General features: G+C 52.3%; 1 protein-coding gene across 2 annotated transcripts in view; it reads left to right on the top strand.

Moving 5' to 3' along the window:
* The window catches only part of Ece1 (endothelin converting enzyme 1), a 92,291-nt gene that overhangs the window by 36,196 nt on the left and 29,688 nt on the right, over positions 1–26,407 (top strand). The window contains exons 1-4 of one of the 2 annotated variants that reach the window (XM_005004317.4): positions 7,636–7,782; positions 7,970–8,056; positions 15,664–15,805; positions 20,567–20,779. In XM_005004317.4, the coding sequence (XP_005004374.2) occupies positions 7,729–7,782; positions 7,970–8,056; positions 15,664–15,805; positions 20,567–20,779 (496 nt within the window). In that variant the 5' untranslated portion in view covers positions 7,636–7,728. Of the gene's footprint in view, positions 1–7,635; positions 7,783–7,969; positions 8,057–15,663; positions 15,806–20,566; positions 20,780–26,407 lie in introns of those variants that run through there. The other variant, XM_005004318.4, reaches the window with a different exon arrangement.

Raw genomic sequence — 26,407 nt, 5'->3', positions numbered from 1 at the left:
TGCAGGGTCACCTGCAGGTGGCCCAGGATCAAGGCCAGCTGTGGCTTTTGGGTGTGCCTTGCACTTGGTGCCCAGACATCAGAGCAGACAGTTATGTCCCTTTAATGGGGCTGGGGCTGATCCATGCAGTGGAGTGGGTGGGGCAGGGTGGGGTGGAAGGAGGTGGTGGCCGCCATCTTTTTGTTGTCATAGCAAATCTGAGCTCTGGGGCTGAAACCCGGCTGTGTGCTTTACCAGGTGTGCAGTGGGACAGTGACTAACCTCCCCTGCAGCAGGTGTTTCACGCCTTGGAAAGAGTCAAGTGGCTCACATGTGCCAGCACACCCTGGCCCGGGCCTGGCATGCAGTAGGTTTTCTTGGTTCCTTCTTTCCTTGTTGCAGAGGTGGTGGCCCTTTTGGTAGTCCCCACGCACAATGACGTTTACTAAGTGCCACTTCTCTGCCAGGCATGCACTGAGGACCTTACGTATTTTGCTTAGTTTATGTACAAAGACCCCACGGGCTGGGCACCTTTAGCATCCCCGTAGAGAGATGAGGAAACCAGAGCACAGGGAGGAAATGAAGTGACTTTGCAAAGGTCACACGGCAGCATATAGCTGCCGGTCACTGTGGGGATGAGATGCTAGAAGAGGAGCCAGGGACTGGGCCGTGGGCTCAGGGAGAAGGAGGTTGGAAGTGGTCTGGGCTCGTCATCTTTATTCTGCTGGGGAGTGACTGGGTCATAGCACTTAGTTTGGAAAGCTCTGCCTGGAGCTGGATGGAGCTATATTTGGAGCCACAGGGGCTAAGCCTGGCCTAACGCCAAAAGGCTTCCCAAGGAAGCAGAGCCGGGTGGGCAGGTCTGGACAGAGGGACAGAGATGGCCGATGGAGGCTATCAGGTAGGTGGAGAGTGGGTGACATGTCACAGCGTGGCCTGTGTCAGGGAGGAAGGAGAGGTGGCTGGTCAGGTGTGAGGCTGGACATGGGGTGGCACCGAGGCAGTGGTTAGCCGCATGGGTACGATTCTCAGCACTTCCCAGGTCCCCAGGCAAATGAGTCACCCAGAGCCAAGCGGGTGAGTATTTCCTGGCTCCCTGCATGTGTAGACATCTCCTGTCCCCCACTGCCAGCATATGGGCAGAGCTCAGCCCAGGACTCTAGGCCAGGCTGGGGTGACAGACTTACAGCTGGCAGGGCTGCTGTGTCTCCAAGGAAGCCTTGACCTTGGCCTCCCGCATGTCCTCTGCATCCTTGGCCTTCAAGTGTCTGCCGGAGACACCTTGAGGCCTCCAGCTCCATCTGATTTCTTGGTGGCTCAGGCCTCCTCCCCACCCCTACGAGTTACAGCTCTACCTGGCTCCCGCAGCCAGAATGGGGGAGCCCCTTGGCTGCCACTAGAGGTTGGCTTAGAGAGCTGACCCAGGACGAGGCACCAGAGCAGGGAATGAGGGGGGAACGGCCTTGGAGGAATCAGGAAAATCTGGGGACCAGTTCCAGTTCTGCTTGTCCGTGTACCCCATTTTCTTTATGGGACTCTGAGTGTCGTGCAGTCATAAAATGGGCTTATTCCACGTGGCAGCTGTAAGATAGGAATTAGGGTATAAAAGGGCCTTGGAACTGGAGACTGTTCCTTGTTTGAGGAAATGATCAGGTCTTTCTTCTCCTTTATTTATATATATATATATTTATTTATTTATGGTCTTTTGAAGACAGGGCCTCACTAGTAGTTCAGGCCGGCCTTGAGCTCACTTTGTAGCCCAGGCTGGTTTCAAACTCACAATGATCCTCCTGCCTCAGCCTCCCCGGTGCTGAGATTACAGGCGTGAGCCACCACACCCAGATTTTTTTTTTAAAGGGGGGAACTGGTACTAGGTATCAAATCCAGGGTTGCTACACATGTTAGGTGAGCACGGCTCCACTGAGCTACATCCCCAGCTCTTTGTTTTGAGATAGGGCCTCCCTGAGTTCCTCAGGCTAGGCTCCAACTTGCAATCCTCCAGCCTCAGCTTCCAATAGCTGGAATTATGGGCAGGTGCCTGCACACCCAGCTATTTTGAAATGAACATTTTTATTTTAGGACAGTTTGAGATGAAGCTACTGTGAACAGTGCAGAGTTATTTTCTACCCCACCCTCAGTTCTGACATCTTATATGGTATGTTTGATACAATTAATAACCAATATCAATATGGTATTACTAACTATAGTGCATGCATACTTCATTCAGATTTCTCTAGGTGGTGCTGTGTGCCCGCATGAGCTTTTCTGTTCCAGGGTCCCATCCAAGATTCCCCTTGTTTTTGGTAATCTTTCAGTTGTAGAAAGACCAGTCGGGCATTTGCAGACTGTCCCTTCACCAGGGTGTGTCTGTCATTTCTTCCATGACTAGACTCAGGGGGAAGGTGCTTTCGGGAGAGCTCAGAGGTGAAGTGCCACATGTCATGCAGGGGACAGGCTAGTGGCGACTCATTGCTGTGGGCTTTAACCTGCTGCCTGGGCGGTCTGTCATTGTGCCCTGTCTATAGTAGCAGTGGTAGGATACGGGCAAATGCAGGTGCACTGGGCAGAGCCTGTGGGCAGGGGAAGAGGGAGATAAAGGGAGCAGCAGGCTTGAGGGGGGCAAGGCAGTGTGTCCCTTGGTGCCACCCCGGGGCTTGGCCTGCTGTGTGCCAGGCAGTTCCATCTTCACAACAAGAAAACTTCCATTTACAGACAGGAAAACTGAGGCCTGAGATGGAAAACCATATGCCTACAGTCACATGAGCCAGGCGACCCGGACCGGGCCCAGGTCTGCCTTTACCGCCTCTGTCCTCCGCGTCGGGTCAGTACCTTGAAGCTGCGTTTCTAATGGAGCGAGTTAGGGAAAGACGGCTCCTTGATACAGGGTATTTCAAATTCGTTTGTGGGATTCATGATGGGCTGTGACCAAAATACATTCAACAGCTTGTCATGCTATCTAGAAATGGAAAGTTAGGATCAGAAAATAGAATGGAAATGAGGACAAAGAAAAAGCTGAATTAAGGCCAGGAAAGGGCTGATAAATGATTTGGGTATGATCATCCAGGCAGCCAAGGAAGAAAAGACGATATAGGCTGCCCCCCGTTATAAAAAATAAAGGAGCAGTTTCCTTTTGCAAAGATTTGTTGTAAGTTTTAAAAGAAATGAACGGGGCTGAGGGAGGGGGTAGCCCAGTGGTAGAGTACATGCCTACAGTGTGCCAGGCCCTGGGTTCAATCCCTACCAGAGGAGGGAAGGGCGGGAAGGGGAAGGGGGAGGGAGGGAAGCAGGGGAGGAGGAGGAAACGTAGGGACCTCGTCTTACTGGGGCTGACAAGCATCCGGCACTAGGTAGGTATGGAATGCTGCAGAGGTGGGTCAGGGTCACGATGTGGCCATATGCATGAGATTGCATGAAGGATGAGCCTAGTTAGGCAGGTCCTGGCTACCTGGGGATCCTCGAGTGCCAAGCCAAAGAGCTTAGAGTTTGTCTTCAGGTGGTGGGGACCAAGTGAGGGCTTGTGTTTTGTAAGTAATGACGATACCCAGTACCAGCTGGCACTGAGTGGGCGTGTGCTGTGGGCCCAGCACTTTTCTGTAATAACTCACTGAGGTGTCACACCTGCTCTGTAAGAGGGCTGGGGATATAGCTCAGCGGCACAGCGCCTGCCTGGTAGGCACAGGACCCATTCCTGGTACCAAAAATATAAATAAATAAACCAGTTCTGTGAGGGAGGTGCTGTGTTAAATCATCCCCATTTTACAGATAAGACACTGAGACACAAAGATGAAGTCACGTGTCCAAGGTCACAAGCTGGAAAGTGGCACAATGGGAACCTGTACTGTTGTGGCTGTTGACTGTAAGCACCCAGCTAACAGGTCCCATGAGGGTGTACTGGGTGCTGTGGAGGGACTTCAAGGGTCCCAGCCCTTCACTTGCAGCAGAAGCAGGAGTGGGGGCTAGAGGGCCCTTGGCCACAAGGCCAGCAGTTTGCAGAGATGCGGCTTGGGAACAGCTCGGAGGGTGTGGCCATCGAGAATGACACTCACACAGCTGGTCTTTGTTGGCTCTTCCTTTAAGATCGCCTGCTTTTGACAACCCAACCACAAGAGCCTTCTGAATGACAAGACAGGGCGAATGGGACGCGCCAGGTGCCACCACGCCACAAAGTGTTGGTTGTCAGAAACGTCTCATTTCTGAGAAATACTTCTCATTGGCAGGATGAGGCTTCCGGAGCGCTCACCACACCCTCCTCTGCTTTCTGTCACTGCCTTGGGCCCGTGCAGCAGGGCCGGGGACTGCACACAGGCATCTGTGGGGAGCTATGGTTCCTGCCTCTTCATTCTTGGTCACAGCCCAGCCCTTCTCATCAGGTTCAACTCAGATTTTCTCCGAGGTGGAGGCTCCCACAAAGTACTCCTCCTTTCCAAAGCTTGCCACCCTTTATGGCCCCCACAACTGCAAATGAGACCATCAGGGACAAAAGGCATGGCCGCCCAGCCTGCTGGACTGTGAAGTACCCACCTGAGAAGCAGCTGCCTTCCACAGACAGTTGGGATCTGAGTCCAGGACCCGGGTTCGAGGCCCAGCTGTGTGGCCTGGGCTCTGGCGGCAGCATGGTGAAGTCAGGATTGGTGGGATTTGGAGGCGGGCAGGGGACAGTCACATCCTGGCTCTCCCTCTGAGGCAGGGGACAGGAGGCAAGTGCTGCCTCCACCCATCCCTCAGTCACCTACTCCTAAGGAGGACTCTGCCAGGGAGAGGTGAGGCCCTGAAGGAAGGAGAGACACGTCCTGGCAGGCGGCACACAATAGATGTCGGGTCTGTTCTGCCCTCCTTCTGCCCTTCCCTCCCTGTCAAATGGAAATAGCTGCTGAGCCTTGGCTCAGATGGGTACGGAGATCCCGCGTATGGAAGGCCTTGGGCAGGGCTGCCACTGTTGGTATGACGTCACACACCCTCTGGGACCCTGGTGTTCCCCACCTGGGGCTGGCTGAGCCTTTTCTGCATCTGGGGCGGCCCCAGGCAGGCCCCTCAGGAAGGGGCTGCTCTCTGTGTGTTGAGAAACAGCTCGCTGATTCCCGTCACTGGGAGGTGGGTGTGCTTCCTGCACCCTCCAGCCTCAGACAACTGCAGTGGGTGGACATGGGTGGGAGGCAGCTGGCCTTGGCCCCAAGCATGGGCTCCCGGCCACCACCTCTGCTCAGACGCCAGGGGGATCCCGTTGTGCCCTCAGGACTCTCCTGTCTGGAGTGCTGTGTGCAGCGTGAGTGGAGGGCTGGGTGGCTTAGGCACTGGGGACAGAACAGGGGAGTGAACGTGAGCCTGGGGAGGGTGCTTAGGGGCTGTTCCCAGAAGGGGAGATCTCTGAGGCCAGAAGGAAGGAGAAGGAGGTGTTACCACACAAGTCACTTCCCTGAGCCCCAGTTTCATTTTCCATAAAAAGGGCAATAACACCTGCGTCTGAGGACTGGCAAAGGGACTGGGTACCAAGCGACCGAGGACTCATGCTACCTCAATGCCCAGGGGAGATGCATTTCAAGGGCTTTTTTCCCTGATGACTAACACCTGTTTCTGTAACCAAGTGACTTGGTTTAGAAAAATCCCAGCTAGAATCCAGAAAGAATGAAGCACTCCTGAGTCCTTTCTTGGGGAGGGCACTAATGGGCCAACTTCCACCCAGTGACGCAGAAGTTTCAAAAATTAAGATTCTTCCTGGATCCTGCACCCTCCTGGCCCAAGGCCTGTGCCCCTTGAACACGTGTCTTTTGTTCTTAGGCTTTACAAAGTTAGACTCAGGAAGGTTCACTAGAATTTAAAGATGTCTCACACACACTCACACAGGCTTGTTTTACTATTCATTTAACAACTTTGTTGAGAACCTATCTGACAGACCAGACGAGAGCCCCACCCTGCTAGCAAGCTTGCAATTCTGGGGAAGGCGGAGGCAGGCGGACCATAAAGACATTCAAAACAACAATAAAAACTAACCGACTGCAGTAAATACCATAAAGGAAAATAAACAGGCTGCTGTCATGGAGAATTTAGGGAGCTCCTTAGGGTGAATGGGACATTTGAGGAGGTGGCATTTAGCTGAGTCCTGAAGCAGGTGCTGTCCCAGAAGCAGCAGAAATGAGGAAAGAATGCTCCAGACAGGAGCATCAACTACAAAGGTCTTAGGGGAAAAGGCAACTTGGACTATTTGAGGAACTGAGTGAAAGCCGAAGAAGACATTTCGAGCCTGGGTAGGAGAGTGGGGGAGCGGCCTGAGTGGAGATTCAGGAGTGGGCAGAGACTGTGGGAGCCTGATAATGGGTCAGGATGTTATTCCAGGAACAGCCTGGGGGTGGCAAGATGGGAATTGGGTTTTTAGTACATGTGCTGCGGAAACACGCACTGGCGTTGGCTTTTAAAGACGGGCTGTGGCTGCAGAGTGAGCTGGAAGAGGGTGGGTGTGGCAGCTGGCAAAGGGTCAGGAGTCAACCCGGTCCCGCTGAGCCCCAGACCTCCACCTCGCCTCGCCACCTCCAGACTGTTCATTTGCACTCGTGTATGTTCGGGAGAATCAAGTTGGGAATGTTCAGAAGGGCACTGTGGAAAGCTAAAAAATACTTTAGATGCAGGAATTCCAAGTCTTACTGGAAGAGTTCTTTGGGAAACCACTAAGGCATTTCTGGAGTAGGAGGGAGTGTCATGGAGCTGAGTCTCCCTACCTGAGCACCTGACACCTTTCAGCTAGGGTCACTGGAGAGGCTTTAGGCTGGGCTGGCTCAAAACTGTCTACTAAGAGGGAAAGTGGGAGCTGAGGGTCTCTTTGCCGTTGTGGTTTGTTTTTTCAATATGTTCTTAATTTTTAATTGACAAATAACATTCTTTCTTTCTCATTTTCTTTTTTATTGTTACCAGGGATTGAGCTCAGGGCCTTCACACTGAGCTACATTCCTAGTGTTATTTTCTTTTTCAACACAGGGCCTTGCCAAAGTGCCCAGGCAGGGCTCAAAGTCTCCATCCTCCTGCTTCAGCCTACAGAGTAGCAGGGATTACCTGCCTGAGCCACCCTACCCCTCTGGCTTACTGGGGTTTCTGAGCTACCCCAAAGCAGGGTTTTTCTTTGTTTTGCTTTCTGTTTGTTTTGTGGTGCTGGAGGTGACCTACACCCAGCCAAGGCCAAATCAATGATTCTGTGTTGACCTGAAGACCACAGCCTTTGAGGGGTGTAGAGGCTCTGAATTACTCTTTAGCCACCCAAATGCACACAGCAGTGCTCCTGCTGTCAGGGGGAGTTTCCTGGAATTTTCTGTTATTCATTCATGAACTATGGCATAAAAGCCCCTGAACTAGAGGAACAGAAGTTAGGGGGTGGGAACTTTATTATCTCACCTCTGCCCCACCCCACCTAAGGGCTGATGGTGGTCAAACCTCTCTCCATTATTATCATCGCAGACTTAACTTGGTGTCTGCCAATGGGGACCCCACTATTAAAGGTAGACTTAAGACTTCTCAAGGGAGGTGTCTGCGAAGCCCCTTCCTGCCTCATGGGGTGTTGAGCTGGGAGCCCCCGGTCTCCAGATCCCTCGGGTAGGAAGGGGTCCCCCACCTCCCCAGGACTCCAGGGCCTGGTGGGATCTTCCTGGGAGGGAACAGGCCGTGCATGGCCAGGCCCCGCCCGCGAAGGTGGCGCGTCGCGCCCGGCACGCCCAGCCAGCCGCTCAGCACGGTGGCGGCGCGGGCACCGCGCGTCGGGGGCGCAGCATGCGGGGCGTGTGGCCGCCGCACCCGGTGGCCGCCGTGCTGTCGGCCCTGGGGGTGAGGCGCGGCGTCCTGGGCGGGCAGAGGGCGGGAAGGGGCGGCCGCGGCCGTGGGGCCGGTCTCGGTCTCGGGTGTCCCGGCCGGGGCGGGGCGCGAAGGCGGCGGCGGCGCCGGGCCGCTTCTCCATTCGAGCGCGCAGGCTATGGAGGCACTCAGAGAGTCTGTGTTGCATTTGGCCTTACAGATGTCGACCTACAAGCGGGCCACACTGGACGAGGAGGACCTGGTGGACTCGCTCTCCGAGGGCGAAGTGTACCCCAATGGCTTGCAGGTAGGAGCCCCGCCCGCCTGCTCGGTCGGCCCAGGCCTGGGCATGCGCGCTGGCGCCGCCCCGCCCCCATCCTGCCTGCCTGTAGAAGGTGGGGGGCGCGTCCCGCAGCTGTGAGCCTGGAGGAGGATCCCTAACTCAGCAGCAGCGCCCTTGAGGCTCCAGGCTCCCCCACGCCATCCTCACCAGCCCTGCACATCCTTCAAAGCCACCGGGCCACCTGTTTCGGTACTACAGTCCAGGTCCAGGTCGCAGAATTGAAGCACTCTACAGACCTGCGCTGGTCCTGGGGCCTTTTTACAAAAGAAGCTGTGCGGGGTGCCTAGGGTCACACAGGACAGCAGTGACAGAGTCTAACACTGTCCCCATCTTAGCACGGAAAGCTCTGCATCCCAGGACCCCGTGCTCAGCCCTGGACACCTGAGACACCGTCACCCTATTTGGTGGGCATTATTCCTATCCCCCCACACACACCTGAATTTCCTCGGTTGGGACAGCTTCTGCAGGTCACTCCCTCTCCCCTTTCAGCCCACCCAGGAAGCACAGTTCCTTCCCTCCTGCGCTGCTCTGAGGGTCTCTTAACATAAGCACAGACCACTTTTGGCCCTGTGGCCCTCTGTCACAAAGCTGCGCTCTGTGGGGCTGCCCTGGGACACTTGTGCCCAGGTGCTCAGCGCAGGTGGATGTGGGTGGGAACGAATTGGAAATGTGAACACCCGAGCTGGGGGGTGGAGGACGGCGATCTGGGAACCAGCGTGGGGAGAAAAGCTTTGACACCTTAGTCCAGGAGGACTTGTGCCAGATGGACCAAGGGATGTGTTGATAATCCTTAGCCAGTTGATGAACTGACACCTAATCCTGGTTCATCCCTAGGGCAAGTTTAGGAAGAGTGGAGACAGCTGCCAGGCCCAACCCTAGACGGCACACCTCTTCAGGCTGGAATGATATTAGCAAACAGTGAGGGAACCTTCTCCCGGGCCAGGGGATCTGAACTCATAAACCCATGGGCTTTTTATGGTGGGAGATGGCACCCCTACCTCCATCAGTCCATTACCGCTTCAGGACCACTGCCAATGGGAAGGAAATTGAGGCTGTAGGAGGGGAGACAGCTTGCCTCAGGTCAGTCACAGAGCTAGAAATCTAGGAGCGACAAATCCCCACTGTCTAGACTCTTCCCTGTGAATTATTCTTAAGAAGCTAAATCCAGCAGGAAATTATTTTTCTGTAGCAGGCACTTTTCCCTTCCCAAATCAAAACAGAATATAATCAGCAAGCTTTTCATTCTCATCTTTCATCTTAGAAGGTTCTAAACATATCAGCACAAAAGCATCTCAGAATTAACAACAAAATGATGTGCTTTATTGGGCTGGGGATAATATGGCTCAGCAGTACAAGCACCTGCCTGGCAAGCACAAGGTCCTGAGTTCGATTCCCAGAACCAACAATAATAATAATGTGCCCTATTGTTACAACAGCAGCCGCTTGAGTTTATAGACAGGTGAGACCTCTGGCAGAGCATGGATTTGGGGTACGAGGGACCCAGTTTGAATCTGACTCCACACATAACCTTGGACAGGCTGCCAAGTCTCTTTCAGTCATAATTCCCTCATCTCTGAGATGAGTTAGAGTCGGATTCTGGGGTCTGCTAGGAGGTAAGGCCTCGGGTACTCATGGTGAAGTTGGGGTGCAGAGGAAGTTTAGGGACATTTCTATGGTCACATCACTGTTGTATGCGTGGAAGTTCAGTGTTGGTGTCCCTGTGTCAAGCTGTCCTACTGGGTATATTTTCTGCCTTCCAAGCAAGAAAAAAGCAAAAAGGTTGCCTAAGGATTTGGGGCATTTCTGTGGGAGCCTGCATACCTTCCCCAGAACCAGTGCCACTGGCCAGAGTTTGCTGTGCTGAATCAGGACCTGGTCTCCTCAATTAGGAGTGCTTTTCTGTTAATGGCATATTTTCAGTCATTGAGGTTTTTCAGAATAAAAGCTTTATAATGCTCATTTGTGGAAGAAATAAAACATTTTAAAAAATTTTTTTTAATGTGGCTGTGCACAGTGGCACATTTCTATAATCCCAGCATTTGGCAAAGCTGAGCCAGGATTGCAAGTTTGAGCCCTGGCACCTTAACAATTTAGCAAGAGCCTGTCTCAAAATTTAAAATACAAAAAAGGACTAGAAATATAGTTCAGTTTGAAGGGCCATGGGTTCAATCTCCAGGCCTATTCAAAAATGAAAGCAAGCAGGCAGGCAGGTGGGGGATACAGCTCAGTGGCATAAGCACATGCCTGGCAAGCTTAAGGTCGTGAGTTCAATCCCTGGTACCGCAAAAAAAAAAAAAAAAAATCTAAAACATAACACTTTGTGCTAACAATGTATAAAAAAATATTCAATCCAATCCAGTATAGTTGGGCAGCTTAGACCCAATGGTTGTCACACTATGAAGGACTATATTTTAGCCTTCCCGATTATTTCCTGAAGATTGATGGCTAGAAACACAATTGTACCCTCAATTTAGTCTTTTAAAAACACACGCTATATCCCAAGTCTTTTTTTTCTTGATCGGCAGTTATATAGATAAGCTCTTCCATGTTTCAAGATTTGAGGAGATGGAGGACAGGGTCTTGCTATGTAGTCCAGGCTGGCCTCAAACTTGCAGCAGTCCTCCTGCCTCGGTCTCCCCTGCTGGGATTCCAGGCTTGTACCACCACACCAGGCCTGAGGTTTCCTGGTTTTTGAAGTCCGTTGGAAAACTGAGCACCAATATGTAATAAGTGGAAAATTCCGTTTCTCAGCTAACCCTGGCACTTTTACTCCTGGATGTGTTGATTGACGTTGAGTATAGCTGGGGGGAAGTACTATCTGTACCATATCTCAAGAATTTTTCTTTTCCTTTAGCCCATTTTAGGCACAAATGACTTGCAATCCACTAAAATGAGTCATTTCGAACCGAGGACAGAATTTAAAGCCACACAGCCGTTAACTTGGTGCCCTAGTTCTGGCTTTCATGGGCTGTGATACCTGAAGGCAATTCAGGGCCTTCTTTATAAAATGGGTTACCATTTTAATTCACCTCTCCAAGCTGCGGCAGTCATTTGAGATGGTGTAGCACTCGGAAAATGGATTTGGTTGCTAGCACAATCCTTGTGGTAACAGCTGAGTGATTCCTTCATGGAAGTGCTCTCCCCATTCAGAACCTCAGCCCTGCCACAGCCAGTGCCTGATCCCACCATACCTGAGCACAGATCTTCAGTAAAATAGCCAAGGTCACTCCTGCAGCCAGTCTGGGAACTGACAGACCAAACTTTTGAGACTCACCCAGTTTGTTTTCGAAGTCTGTGTTTGTTTTAAGAAAAAAGAAAGCTGAGGAATTTAAGTGCTTAATTGTCTGTCTGTCTGTCTGCTTCTCTCTCTCTCTCTCTCACCTTGCCAGGGCCATCTTTGGAGGCTGAGCCACTTGGTACTTACCATGAGGTCCTTTCAATTCTGTCCACTAGTTCTGGTACTATGGTCACACCTGAGACTTCATCCTGGCTTCCTCATTTTAGAGAAGGCAGCCTGAGGTCCAAGGCTGCCCGGGCACACACAGTGGGGTCATGCTGGCCTTTGACCTCTCGGGGATTTGATCTTTCTCCCATGTGCCATGGTTAGCTAAGTGTCCCACTGAAGCAAAGAAACGCTAAATACCCCTAAGTACCAGACTGTGATTGCTCTTGAGGTTCGGTTCCTTTTACACCCTCTCACCTACGAAGGGGAATATTTGGAGCTGTTACCAGTCATGTGAGGAAGGTTAGACACAGGCACAGTGGCAGATAAGCGGTCAGGCTGACCTGAGGAACAAGAGGACATCATAATTGTGCTCTGAGCTGACCTCGTGGCTTCCACCAGAGTCCACCTCATGGAACTTTACTGGACGAAACTTCCCCAGGCTGACACCATCACAGAGGCCCCGCCAGACTGAGCTCTCACGGTCTGCCTCCTCCAAAAGGCTGACCCTGAGGCTGGCAGCCTGGTGCCCCTGCCAGTCCTCCCAGTGTTGGGCTTCTGGGCCGCAGGGGGTGGGTACCCTGCCAGGCCTTGGCAGAGGACTCCTGTTTGCAGCTCCCTGCAGCCCCGGGTCCCTGGGGGATTTGGCAGTGGCTCAGCATAAGCCTGTGCCTTCTCCCTCAGCCCAGCCCTGAAAACCAGGCTTAGCCCAGCTTCTCACTGCCAGCTTGGCTCTCGGGGCCGCAGGCAAGTGCCCGTCCTCACCTGCAGAACTTGTTCTTACTTTAAACCTAGGAGAGTTTGGTAACCCGATCTTTATCCCTGCTTAGGGCTTTGTTCCCTTAGCTGTGGAAACTCTGGGAACTCCTGTGCCGAGCAGCTCAGCTCTTTCTCTTGTGACTGTGTCTGTCTGTATGTCTGCCTCTCTCGTTTCTCTGGCTCTAGCTCTTCTGTCTTCTGTTTGGTCTCCCCCTTCATCACTCTCATTGGAGGGTGACCTGCTTTTTCTCTTGGTCTCATTCTGTCTCTGCCTCATGTCATGATGAGTAGGAAACTATGACCACCAGCAGGATGTGTCCACAGAGACCCTCAACGCCACCTTCCAGGCATCGGCCCTGCTCCCTGGCCCACAGCCATGTCCCGCTTAGCTCTCCCGAGATGGATGGGCTGCTGGCCACTAATCCTCCTGCCCTCTGAGTGGCCACGGCCGGGTGTCCCATGATTGACGTGCTCACTTTCTAAAGGAAAGTGAGAAACTGCTCGTGTGGCCTCTTGATGTGAGCTCATCTCATGAGATCCTCTTCTGGTCTCACAGAGGGGACTCAGAGGAAAGGGATGTTAGCTGAGACCAGATGGCTGTAAGGAGCCCCAGCCACACCCATGGCATCATGATGTGGGCCCTGTCCCCTAGAGAAGTCCCTGAGCCAAACCCAGTGCCCCTGGGTGACCCCAGCCCCAGCCCCCAGGAGCCACCTCTGCGTCTTCTGCATGCTTAGGATCATGCTTGCTTGTCCAGAGCCCAGCGGGCTTTTGGCCCAACAGTGCAAACTGAGCAAAGAACGTGGCAAAGGTTAAAAATCCTGTTTTCAAATTCCGTTTGCCGTTCTTGCCTGAAACTATGAATTGTTAATTCAATTCTGGCTTAATTCTAATTTAATTTGCGGCAAACACCATCTGTTTAGATTCAGCACTTCGCTTGACATGGAACAATGTGGCTCAGCTTGACTGCTCCTCTGAGGAGCGCCTGGTTGGGAGGAGGCTGCGGCTCGGGAAGGCCAGGCTGTGTCCCCTTTTCTGCCCCTCACCCCCCACACACACACACATTTCCTGTGTCTCTTCTCTTAGAGATGCAGCGAAGATAGAATTCCACCATTGCACAACAAAACAGAATGCGTAGGCACGGAGTGAACCCGGAGATACTTATTATATTAGCTGCCACTGGAACTTGCTCTCTCCTTCCCTCTCGGGCCCTTTCATCTGCCTCCTGTTGGAATCTGCCCTCTCTCCCTTTCTCCTCCTTGGATACCTTTGCTCCTGGCCCCACCTTGTTCCCTCACCGGAGCATCTCTGAGGTTTCCCTGCTTTTCCTGGCCATTGGTGCTCTAACGTTGGTCTCTGGGTGCTGGCAGAGGGGGAGCCACTGAAATCACTGCCTCTGTGCACCCTCCAAGCTGAGCTGTGATCCTGGAGCACGAGAGGCCACGCACAGGGAAGGCTGAGACATATCTGGGGCAGGACAGGCTGCAGAGGGACACGCACGTGAGCGTCCCCAGGTGAGCCAGCATCTGCCTCCAGTCCTGGGGGCCACTCTGACTGCTGGCACCCCAGGTAAACTGAGACTCTCAGTGTCTGAAAAGGCACTCTGTGAACCTTTGAAGGCTTTCTGTGTCTCTCTCTTCACCAGGTGTCACATGAAAGCGTAATGAATGCGAGGAGCGTGCTCAGAAATCTTCACCTCTCTTGTTTTTAAGAAACATTTTTAAAGGTCTTTAAAATGGCCTTCCTCCCTCTACCTGGCCTGCTGCAGAAATGTCACCAACTCTAAAGTTCTGTTTCTCGGTTTTAGCACCCGGTTTTCTTCCACAGATAGTGTTCCTATTCCCTTTGACTGGCGCCCCGTCCCTGTCATTTCCTGCCCAGGGCGAAGCCTCGGACACTCATTAGCCGTCGTTAGTACTTTCTCTTTCCTAGAGCTGCGCATGGTGACCCTTCCTACGGTGACCATCTCAGATCCCCAAGTGTCAGTATGGGACTGCCCAGCGACTCCACCCCAGCTCTGAGGGGACCCCCTCCTCAGCTTGGGGATCTTTGCAGGTCAGAATCTGGGTCTCCTCGGACCCCCTGACATGCTGTGTCCCCTGAGGAGTCTCTCTGCTCTGTCCCACTCCCTGCCTAGCCTTGAAGCTTCCTCCTTGCCCTTCCCAAAGGGAAATGCTAATCATCTCCTCCCAGTCCTCAGGAGGAAGTCCTGGCTTACAACACCTCTTAGGATCTGGGGCTTGTGCTCTTTGCCAGCTCCTATGTATTCTTAAAGACCCCACCCAGATATTGCCTCCTCCAGGAAGCCTTCCCAGACTGACCTCCCCACCCCCACCTTTCCCTGCTTTTTTCTTTATCTTCCTCCCTGTTGGGCTGTGGGCTGTCAAAAGCAAAGGAGACTGTTATCCGCTCCATACTTCCACAGAACTCTGAGTTGTGCCCAGCTGTTTGTGCAAGGAGGAATCATCAAACCAAGCCATTTCCAGTAGACCTTTCCCGTCCCGCATGCCTGGCTATTGCAGGAAGCACCTTTTGGAAGAGAGGAGAACCCTGAACTGGCTTTGAGTGTGAGGGGCCTGCCCTGTTGGCGCTCCTCGAGCCCGGAGGGCCACCACACCCTCCATTTCCTCTCATTGTGCCTCCTTTCCTGTTTAGCCAGACTGGGAGGCTGGGGACGTTTTCTCTGCCTTTGAGGACCTGCCTGAATGGAGCATTTCATTCCTCCCGTGTCTTTCCCAACAGATCCTCAGACCCACATCTCTGATCCACACACGGGTTCTGGAATTTCCAGACTCCGGTCCAAATTCCAGTTCTGCCCACTTAGCTGTGTGAGGAGCAGCTAGGGTCTCACCCTTCTGTGCCTCAGTTTCCTCATTTGTAAACAAAGAATGAATAACACATTGTACGTGAAATTGTGAGGGCTTGAGCTGAGAGTGTCCTTGCCTCTCAGCAGCATGAGCTTGGTCATACTACCCTTGTCCCCAGCCTGTGAATGTGGGGGCTCTGCAGAGAGCCCAGCTGACACTGCTGGATGCCTCAAGTCCAAACATCCTGTGCTTTTTTGAGCTCCTTACTGGAGAAACAGGGAAACGCTATAGTTTTTTTTTTTTTTTTTTTTTTTTTTCCGGTATCGGGTAACAGAAAACACAAGGCCAACTGGGCTGAGCTGGAAGCAAATCTCAGCTACCAAAAAGGATGACAGTGCCTTCCCTGGATTAGGGCTGATCCTGTGGGGACTGGACCACCCCTAAGACAGGAGGACAGCACCATGCCTCCGCAGGGCCTGAACTTGCACCAGAGCCCCTACCTCCTAGTGCGGGGGCACCCTGGGCTCACATCCCCCCTACCCATCCTGCCTCCTTCCCTGCAGGTAAACTTCCGCAACTCCCGGAGCAGCCAGAGGTGCTGGGCCACGCGGACCCAGGTGGAGAAGCGGCTGATAGTTCTGGTGGCACTTCTGGCGGCAGGACTGGTGGCCTGCCTGACAGCACTGGGCATCCAGTACCGGACAAGTAGGTGTCTCTGTGTTCTGTGGTGGGCTGGGTTCCCTTCTACCCTGTGCTGTGTCCATGTGTCTGCCTGAGCTGCCTGAGCTCAGAGTGGCCTCATGGAAGGCCTAGTGGCTCAGCGTCCTGAGCTAGACTCCGCGTCCTGAGCTAGACTCCGCGTCCTGAGCTAGACTCAGCCTGGGGGCTGAAGGAGTATGAAGATTTTGGAGTGAGAGGGACAGGAGTCCACATCCTGACTTGGTAATGCATAGGCTGTGTGACCTTAGACAAGTCACCTGTTTTCCCAACACTTGTGTCTTCTGAACTTTAAACAGGAGAAGACAGTGTCCTGTTTGGGGATGGCTCCGGGGAGATTTTGGTGCCTTGAATAGCTTGGGCACTGTCAGCAGGCTGGGGGGCTGGTTGGACGCAGGCTGACACGGTCTGCCATCTGTAGTGCCATTGGAATAGCAGTGACAGCTTCTGCCTGTGAACAGTTGCCAAGGGCCAAATCCTACCTGTCCTTTACAACTGCACCCTCGGTTCCTCCTCCTCACACCCTTCTGAGGTGTGTTTACTCTTGGGCCTTTTCTGATACTGAGTGACTTGTCCAGGGGTACGTGGCCAGTGGGGGAAGGAGTGGGGCAGCTGCGGTTTCCCACAGGCTGTGGGGCTGGCGTGAGGGGGCCCCACGTCCATTTGGAATCACGGGATACACATGTTAGTACCGCAGAGCAGCTGTCCGGTGACCCAGCCCTTTGTGTCTCAGTAATTGTGGGTCCTACCTTACACAGCACAGCGACAGGATGGGTCCCTCTCTCATCTTGCTGCCAGGGACCTCACTCTGGTTCTGTGCATCCAGCCCAGTAGATCTGGCCAAGTGCCTCACTGTACATTTAGTGCTTATAGAACTAGAAAGGGTGGGTCCAGGTTAAAGTCCTGCAGGGGAGTCCAGCCGACCCCAGAGTCCCTCACTCTCCTGTGGCTCCACAGCCAGAAGTCTGATGGTCCCCAGATGAGGCAGCCAGAGGGGACCTTGCCACCAACTTGGTCCCTTGACCCATCTGAGAGACTGTGGCTGTATGTGCCTCGCCCACAGCAAAGGTGCCAGCTATGAGGTAGCCATGCTGGAGTTGGGGAAAGAATGGGCCTGGGAACCTGGAGAGAGGGCAAGGACTTCAGCTGGGTCACCCTTGCATCTCTCCTGGGTGGGGCACATAGTTATACACTGTACCAGCATTTAATGAGTGCTGACTGACTGTCAGACACTGGACTAAGTACCTACTTGGTACTTAAGAAATAATCGCTTGATTGTTTAATGACATGATGCTTTATGGGTGGTTTACCAGATGCGCCTGGCCCAGCAGGTGCTTAATGCATATCTGCTTAATTAAGTACAGATGTCCAGGCCTTCAGCCATGTATATTAGCACAGTGCCGGCACACCGTAGGTGTCCAAATAGTAAGTTGAATGAATAATTAGTAAGAAGGGAACAGCCTCTCTCTACTGGAAGCGTGTGTGACGGTGCAGGTGTGCGTTTACGTGTATGTGCGTGTGCCAGCTCTGCCAGCGGGGCACAGGCTGACCATCCTCGCACTGCAACTGCCTTCCTGCCTCCTAAATCAGCTTCAGTTCAGAGTATCTCACCTGTGTGTGTGGCCCTGGCCAGCACCACCTCCCCAGCTCTTGGCCCAAGACTGGAAGGTGGGGTGGACCCCAGCAGCCATTGTTGTCCCAAGACCACCCTAAGAGCTCCCAAGAAGAATCTTCATTTCTTGGAACCAGAAAGGAGCCCCCAGGAGACAGTTCCTTGTGATCAGACCCAAAACTTGTCTGCTGATATTATCAAGTGAGGCCCTCTATCCCACTTACAGCGCCTCAGAGGTTTTTTCGCCAGTCTGGACCAAGGAGAGGAATATCCCTCTTCCCCCGCAGTTGAACTGGGCTGAGAGCCCAGTGACCCTTAGGTCAGAGGTCAGAGAAAGTGGTGGCCACCTCAGATATTGAGAGTAACCTGGTTACTCAGCAGCAGTGCTGACATTGGCCACACTTAAATCAACATCAGGCCAGTCAAAGCAAAGCCTCTGATGATTCTGGAAACCCATGTCTCGGTGATGTCTGGGCACTTACGCACATCTTAATCTATCTTCCTGCTGGGCCCCGCTTTCCAGAATCTTGAAGCTACTTTGTAAGTAGTAGCAGCAAAACAAACAAATTCTCGGAATATTTTAAAGTGTCTTAGGTGCATTGAGGTGGGGCACCGTCCAGATGAGTGAGTTGGATCAGGGCCTGGCGCCTGCTTTCCCAACTGATTGTGCGTTTCCTAGCGGGAAGAACTACTTCCTGCCTCTGCAGGTGGTGACCGAGTGCTGGACCAAAGTGCTTTCGTTCAGTCTGTCATTTATTTATTCCACAAACATATGTGGAACAGCTGCTAGAAGCCCAACAAGTGCTGACCAAACGACATATAAAGACAAGATGCCATCCCTCCCCTCAAGTTCGTATTCTCAGGGGGAGGAGAGTCTGGCGATGCCCAGGACACTGCCTAGTCCATGCTGGGAGAGGAGTCACCCAGGCAACCCAGGGCCTAAAGTGGGAGAGAGCCCCGCAAGATTTTCCTCGGGAGCAGGAAGCTTAGCTCAGGACCCAGAAACCATTAAGTATCTTTGTTTTAAGATCTATAAACCATTAAGTAGTTAAATAACCAAGCAGTCATTGCTTAAGCACCATAGAGGAACCAGGCAGAGCAGAAGAGGTACTCAGCAAAGGACTCAGATCTCTACAACTGCTGTATGATTCTTCATTTCATTTTTAAATCAAGGCTACCTTACTGTCAGTCCACAGGGTATTTCTGCCAACCAAGAGTTTGTCCAGCTTGATTTCCTGTGATTTGCTATATAAAAACAATAGGTATTCTTTCCCTTCCCCAAACACGAAGTTGTATCATAATAGTAAATATGCTCTTTTTCAAGCTGTGCAGAAGTTTTCCTCCCGTCTCCCCGTGAAGATTCCAGCCGTCCCGTGTTGGGGCCTGAAGTAATAACCCTGATGGAGATGATTCGATCTAGAAATATTGAAAATGGCAGCAACACCCCCACCATCGAAAGCGTTTTGCATATTCATATGCAGTAGTTCAATCATGTTTAATTGTTGCATAATTATAGCAAAATAAAGTCACCCTGGGGCCGGAGATATAGTTCAGTGGCACAAGGGCCTGCCTGGCAAGCACAAGTCGTGAGTTCAATCCCCAGTACGAAAGAAAGAAAGAAAGAAAGAAAGAAAGAAGGAGAGAAAGAAAGAAAGAAAGAAAGAAAGAAAGAAACCTGAGTTCCTGCTCTTGTGCAGCTCCCAAGTCCTTTATCTACCTGAAGGACTCTGTGTGCATTCATGGACATTAGTAAGACCTTTGTGATATGTTTCTGACTGAACTGGGGGTCGCTGCAGCCCACCCCACATTCTTTCTTGCTCTCTGAAGCTTAGCCTGGGACCCTCGGACCCTAAGCACTGAGAAAGCTAGCCCTGTGCCCGGCCATGAAATCATCCCATCATCGCGGTGAAATCAGTTCTCCTGTTCTAGGCAGAGCAACTGAGGCTTGGAGAGGTGGGGTCACTTGAGGAAGCTCCCCAGGCAGAAGCAGAAAGTTGAGATTTGATCTCAGGTCTAGCAGTCTGGGAGCCACCCACCTCGTGTGGTGGGGAAGCCTGTCTGGCTGCCCCAGCCCTTGGCATGGCTGGCAGAGCGGTGGGGAGGAAGCAGGAAAATGCAGTCTTGGAGTTGCTGCACCAGGGCAGGCCCGGGCTCGGCTCTCAGCTGTCCCACGCTGTGGGGTCACCTTCTTCCGGTTCCTCTGTGAGAGGTTCAGTTTCCTCTTCTTCACACCGGGATTATCACACCTATATCTGATGCATGTGGTGAGGGTTGGATGAGACAATGAGCCTGTGTGAAGCACCTGGTGCAGAGCCACTCAGGACGTGGTCCTTGCTGTCACCTCAGCACCTCGTGTCACCTGGCATGAGGCCCAGCCTGGGTCCTTCAGCTGAGCAGAGGCAGGGTCATCTTGCTGCCTCCTGCGGGGCTGCCACGGTTCAGGCCTTTGGCTGCCCTGCCTCGCTCCCCTCCCTCCAGTGACCTGGCACAGTCTCTGGGGCATCACCCTCTGGACACACAGTCAGTGTTCAGTTTATTCCATAGAATAAATGGCAGCGTCTCCTACAGTTATTTTTTGACTTTTCTTATATGTTTATCCCTAACTAGATTATTAGCTCATAAAGGAAACTTTACCTTTTATACCTCCCATGCTGTTCTCTCTCTCTCTCTCTCTCTCTCTTTCTTTCTCTCTCTCTCTCTCTCTCTCTCTCTCTCTCTCACACACACACACACACACACACACACACACACACACTATTCAATGAAGAAGAACGTGGAAGACACTCAGAATTTTATTCTGTTGAATACATGGTCAGAGGAATGTGTGAATATGTTTACTGAACATCGGGAAACAGTAGTCAGTGAATCTTTGTGGGGAGAAAGATTAAAACACCCCACCCCAGTTCCAGGTACTTTGAAGCTACAGAAAACAGCTAAACAGAAGTCTTATTTTATAAGCCAGAAGATCATAAATTTATTAAAATATTTTCTCATTAGAGATCTAATTTCTGTTCCAAGACCTTCTGGGCAGGACTAAATTGGGGTCTGTGTTCCCTAGGCCCCACGTCACCTGCACTGTCCACCTACAGCCTCTTCCCTGCCCACCCTTCATTGGCCTTTGTCCTTGACCCCTCTAGGAACACCCCCAGTGTGCCTGAGTGAGGCCTGCGTGTCAGTGACCAGCTCCATCTTGAACTCCATGGACCCCACAGTAGACCCCTGCCAGGACTTCTTCAGCTACGCCTGCGGGGGCTGGATCAAGGCCAATCCTGTGCCTGATGGCCACTCACGCTGGGGGACCTTCAGCAACCTCTGGGAACACAACCAGGCCATCATCAAGCACCTGCTTGGTAAGCACCAAGAGAGAAACCGAGGCACGGGCCACGGAGAAGTGCTGTGCTCTGCACCCGCTGGCCGGGCTGGGCAGAGCTGGTCAGAACAAAGAGGAGGCAGGATGCCAAGACTGAAGGCTCTGGAATAGGTAAAGCAGGTTAGTGTCTGCCTGTCACTCACGGTGGGATCCTGCTGGGGAAGGTATTTATCTCTGAGCCTCAGTCTTTTCCTCTGTGAGATGGGATGAATATGACCTAGACTGCAGAGTTTAGAGCCCTGGAGAGCGCTTGTGTAAATGTCAGTACAATGTGACACATGGCAGGTGCACAAGAGCTGGTGACCATGGTCTTTTAATTTTTTTTTTTTTTTTTTTTTTTTTTTTTTTTTTTTGTCTTTTTCATTTTTTTTGTCTTTTTCATTTTTATCGGTACCGGGGATCGAACTCACGACCGCCTGCTTGCAAGGCAGGTGCTTATGCCGCTGAGCTAAATCCCCAGCCCGACCATGGTCTTTTTATTTATTTTTTCTTTTGTGAGTTCAAGATGCAAGTTAGTCCTTGACTAGTGCCGACTGAGTTTTTTTTTTAATTTTTTTTTTTTTTTTTTTTGTCTTTTTCCTTTTTATCGGTACTGGGGTTCGAACTTACGACTGCCTGCTTGCAAGGCAGGTGCTTATGCCGCTGAGCTAAATCTCCAGCCCTGACTGAGTTTTGAAAGTAGTGGGTAGAAGGAACCAAGGCTGGATGCACTAGATCAGATTTTAAGGTCATGGTCCAGTGAAAGTTGTATCGGTTTTATCTGACAGCGAATTTTCCATGGAGGGGAGTCTCTGTGGCTTCCTGATAATCAGGCCTACAGGATAAGCCATAAGCCAAAGTCCTTTTGACCTAGGTGTTGGCTTTATCCTCAGGTTAGAGACCCACAGGTGTCTCATTTGCAGTCCTATGCCTAGTTAATATTTGTTGATTCCCATCCACCCCGTGGAACTTTCCTCCAGAACCACAGAGGTCCAGCTCAAAGCCCTGAGCAGCCCAGCCTTGGTCATCACCCCCTCCTGCTGAATCTTGCTTGTCTTGGGATCCCCACAGGGAGAGAGGCCAGGCGGTAAAGAATAGAACTCAAAATTTGACAGATACTTGCATTTTTAAAAAACTGAGTCTTTAAGAGACTCAGTAGTAGTAATATAGAAAAAGCTACCTGCAAGGGGATCTTCTCAGAGGGACAGAAATCCTGAGAGAGAAGAGATTATTCAAAATGGACAGTTATGACTGTAAAGAGCTGCATCTTTTAGAGACAAGTAGGGACACACAAGCAGGTGACTGGAGACCTGGCCTTCCTTTCCTGCCCAGCCTCACCCTCGGCTCGTTTTCCATCAGGGGAAGAAGGCTGCGCTCTGGAATCCACACAGAGCCGATAGGGGAAGAGGGGGACCAGCTGTCTCACTTCCCAATTAGACCCCGAACCAGGCCTGTGCACTGTGCCTGTGGATCCTGATCTCACTGGTTCTGCAGCTGGCTCTTAGTTCAATCTGTGCTAAGATTGAGTCCATCCCACCCTGTCCCCCTGTAACTGTTAACTTGCACGAGATGGTTCAGAGCACTTTGCACAGAGCCTGGCTCCCGCTAAGCCTCAGGTAAAGCTAGCTGCACCTCTGGGTGGTATGAAGTGAGCTCTAACCAGACTTTCTCAAATGAGCTGTGTTACTGCAGAGAGGTCGCTCAGCCTCGCTGGAACTTAATTCTTTGCCTCTGAAGTGGGATCTACCTCAGATCACTTTGTAAGGGTACTGTAAGGATTAATTGAGTGGTACACATGAAGAATAATTACTGCTGGTTTTATTTCTCGTAGAAGCACTGATATGGATTGAGTTCTCAGGGAAGGTAACTTAGAGTGTATCTATGGCAGGCTGAGTCTATTTGTATTTTTATATTTAGTTTTCATGGTGTACCCATGAAGCCTCTAATGTACCTATTTCACAGGTGAGACTCACAAAGATAAAAGAAATGTATTTCTCAGGAAATGCTAGAGCCATAATTCAAACCCAGAGTGGCAGGGCCTCAAAACCTGCATTCTTTTTCTCCTGGATCTTTCTAATTGCTCCATCCAGCAAAGACTCTGATTGGTATTGCCAAGAAGCCAGTAGGGGGCCCTTTCACAGGGTTGCTTGGCTGAGCTGCCTGGGCCAGGCGCGATGGAATCGGTAGTTATCACACTGACCGAGGGCCTCCCCAGAAGACACATCCTGGAGTCCCCTCCCCCCAGACTCACTGCTGACCCCTGACCTGCAGGCCTCATGTCGGGCCAGCAGCAGGTGAGCAGGTGACAATGCAGGCTGCGGCTTGAGCAGCTTTAGGCTGAAGGCCAGGCTGGTTTCAGCTTCTGCAAAACAAAGAAGTTACCCAGCGGCCGAGAAGGAGCCAGCTGATGTGCACTGGACCGGCAGGAGGCCTGGGCTCCTTCCTTCTAGGAACAGAGAAAGGAAGAAGGATGTTTAGAGTACCAGTGAGGATTGTGTCCACCGGCCAGGCAGGCTGTCGTCATCCACGTGGCATATGACCTTGGGCAAGCCACATACTTCTTTGATAGAGGAATTCACCCAGGCTCCCTCAGAGGAAATCTAGATGGATCTGGAGCAGCAGGGCTGAAACAGGGCAGGTGCCATGGTGGCTTGGCCTTGCAGGCTGTTGGCCAGGGGGAGGTGACCTCAGCTATGTGGAACACAGTTGCCTTCCCCCAAGCAGCCTGTGTAGGCTGTCCTCGTAGGCTTTGGGGAGACAAGAGTGTGACCTCACGTCATCGGGAAGCAGACAGCCAGGTGAATTACCCCTTAGTCCTGGCCGTGCCTCCGGCTTTCCAGCTGTGGTAGCTCAGATCGTCCCACATCCAGAGTGCCTGCCCAGCCGCTACCCCAACCCTGCAAGACCTTTCTTGAACCTGCGTTCTCTGTTCTGTCTTCTGTGGCAACCACAGGACCTCCTGGGCTCACACTCCACCATGTGTATGTGTGTCCAATGTCGCTTCCCAGTTTCTTATGCTATAAAATGAGTGCATGCCAAACAGCGTAATGCATGCTTGTCATAACAGTTGAAGCAACACAGATGCCATAAGGAAAAGGTAGCTGCCTCCTGCCCTCTCTCCCAGACACCCGTCTCCCTGAGAAACACACACGCACTACTGCAATAGCGTGAAATGATTTGGCAACGAGTCAGGACACCATGTGTCATCTCGTGGAGTTTTATTTTGATATGTTTTCCCAATATTTACCATCTGCTTGAGTTTTCTCTTCCTGCCCTCTAGGGATAGGCTCTGCCCTTTAAATGCTCTGTCTGCTGTCATGTCTACTGCAGTGAGTGTGCCTGTTATGTTGGGAATGGCTGGATGGACCCATTGATTCTAGGCGGGGAGGGGGTGTCTGAGGCTTTATAGGGCAGCTGGGCTGTCCCAGGCCTGCCTCTGATTTCCAAGCAAGTCTGCAAGAAGAATCAGGAGAGCGGAAGACTTGGCCTGCAATCCTGGCCTCGGCCACTTACCTGGGCAAGCTATCCAGTCTCTTGCCTACAGATTGGGCAGATCCTAATCAGAGCCACTGTGGGAATCCTCTGTGGTGTGTGTGTGTGTGAGAGACAAGATGTTGTGCACACACAGAGCCACAGCCAGAGGAGGCAGAGGAGCCTTTCTCAGAGAGGCTTAAGACTGCCTGGGCCTGAAGCCTAGCCTACACCTATTAGTTCTGCCTCCAAGAGCATCTCCTCACCCTCCTTCACCTCCCTGGGCCTCATTTTTCCCTTCTCTGAAATGGGCTGATAAATGCCATCTCTGCCTCAGGCTCTCCACATGAGGTGAGATCGGAACACAGGACTTGGCCTGTAGGAGGCACCAGGAGGTGGTAATGGTGGTGGCTATTTTTTCTTCTCCTGAAAAACAAGGCACCTCATTTATCAGCTCCCCCTTTTTCCCCTCACAGGATAGGGTTTCCAAGACCGTGACTGTCTGAATTGAGTCTGTGGTTTCATCTAAAACAAACGCAGGGGGGCTGGGGATTTAGCTCAGCGGCATAAGCGCCTGCCTTGCAAGCAGGCAGTCGTGAGTTCGATCCCTGGTACCGATAAAAATGAAAAAGACCAAAAAAAAATAAATAAATAAATAAATAAAATAAAACAAACGCAGGTCCTGCTGTGATGTGGAGCTGGGGCTGGACAGTCCCACTCCATCAAGGGAGGCCGCAGAATTCCTGGTCATCCTGTCTCCCCAGCCCATCCCAGCTGCCCCCGTGTGTCTCCTCCCCTAGGAGGGGTGCGGGGAAGGAGTGGGCTGATTCAGTGGTGTGCAGTCTTTCCTCTCTGGGACTCTGGGAAGTGATTGAGAAAGTTTCTGGAACTTGGGGGTCCTGGGAAGGAAGTCCACAGGCAGCTAGGAGCACTGTCATCTGCCCCTCAGCTACAAGATCATTTCCATACCACCCTGGATGTGCCCCCCACCCGGGTCAGCATTCGCCTGGGTGTCAAATAGAGATCTCCCAGTGTCGGAAACTGGACTTCAGGCTGGAACTGCCTCACTCATTCTATTTCTTAGGCCCACCCCGCCGACCCCTGGCCTCCACAGCTCCTTGCTCAACCGAGAAGCAGGAAAGCTGCTCTCCACACAGCTTTCTCCCCCAGCCCAAACACTTCCTGCCCCTTCCGGGTCACCACTCCTGCCCCCGGGCCTTTGCCTACCTAGTTGGTGCAGTAGCCTCCTTCCCTGTGACCTGGTCTCTTGCTTTGTCTTTTGCACCCCTGCAAAGTCACAGGAGTGAGGAAAAAGAGGAGGCTGTGGGTTGTCCCCATGGCCTCCAGGAACCTGCTTCCAGGGCTCCTGCCCCGGCCAGTGTCACTGTGGGCTGCAGGCAAGATGTTGCTGGAGGGGCATGAATGCCAGCCCACAGCCAAGCCCATGTCCTGCCTGTCCCGCTCTTGTTTCCTCTCTATGCAAATTTCAGAGGACACCAGCCTCATCTCCCTCTGATACAACGTCCTGCCTCATTAAACCTGGACACTGCACCCTGCTCTCATGGCACATGTTGCTGAGAGCCTACTGTGTGCCATCTGGCATTAGTTCTGGGGACATAGAAGTGATTGAAACACAGAGTGTGCCGTGAGGGAGCCCAGGCCCCGCACCAGCTCCATCTCTACATTGATCTCGTTCGTCCCTTCGGCCGGGCTCCCTGGGCCACCTTCACAGTCCTCCCCACTGTCCTCTTTCCTGGCTTCGTCACTTTCTCTTTAGCCAGCCTCCAGTGTACCTAGCTGATTGGTTGTCTCTCTCTTTCTCCCCACTGGGCTGCAAGCCTCATACAGACAGGCCTGTGTGGCCCCCACGCCTAGCCTGGATGCTGCTGAACACTAAGAACTTAATAAGCAGCTTTGGGAAAGCCAGCAAATATGACACCAGGCTACGTGGAGCACTTTGAGATTGGCGGGGGCAGCCTTGCCATGGCCAGAGGGAGGCTGAACTTCAAGGAGGGTCTGTCCTGCCAGGTGCCAGGAGAAGGGGCTGGATGCCCTTGACATGCAACTCTGGACTCACTGAGCCACGCTGTACCTCAGAAGCCTTTCTCTGACCTCTTATCGAGGTGACCTTGGGGCCCCGGGGGAGGAAGATTCCAGG

Source organism: Cavia porcellus, unplaced genomic scaffold (genome assembly GCF_034190915.1).
Source record: "Cavia porcellus strain 051 isolate PalLab524CR breed Dunkin Hartley unplaced genomic scaffold, mCavPor4.1 scaffold_25, whole genome shotgun sequence".
Lineage (NCBI taxonomy): Eukaryota > Metazoa > Chordata > Mammalia > Rodentia > Caviidae > Cavia > Cavia porcellus.
The sequence above is the reverse complement of the archived record's forward strand: the minus strand, read 5'-3'. Positions and strand labels throughout refer to the sequence as shown.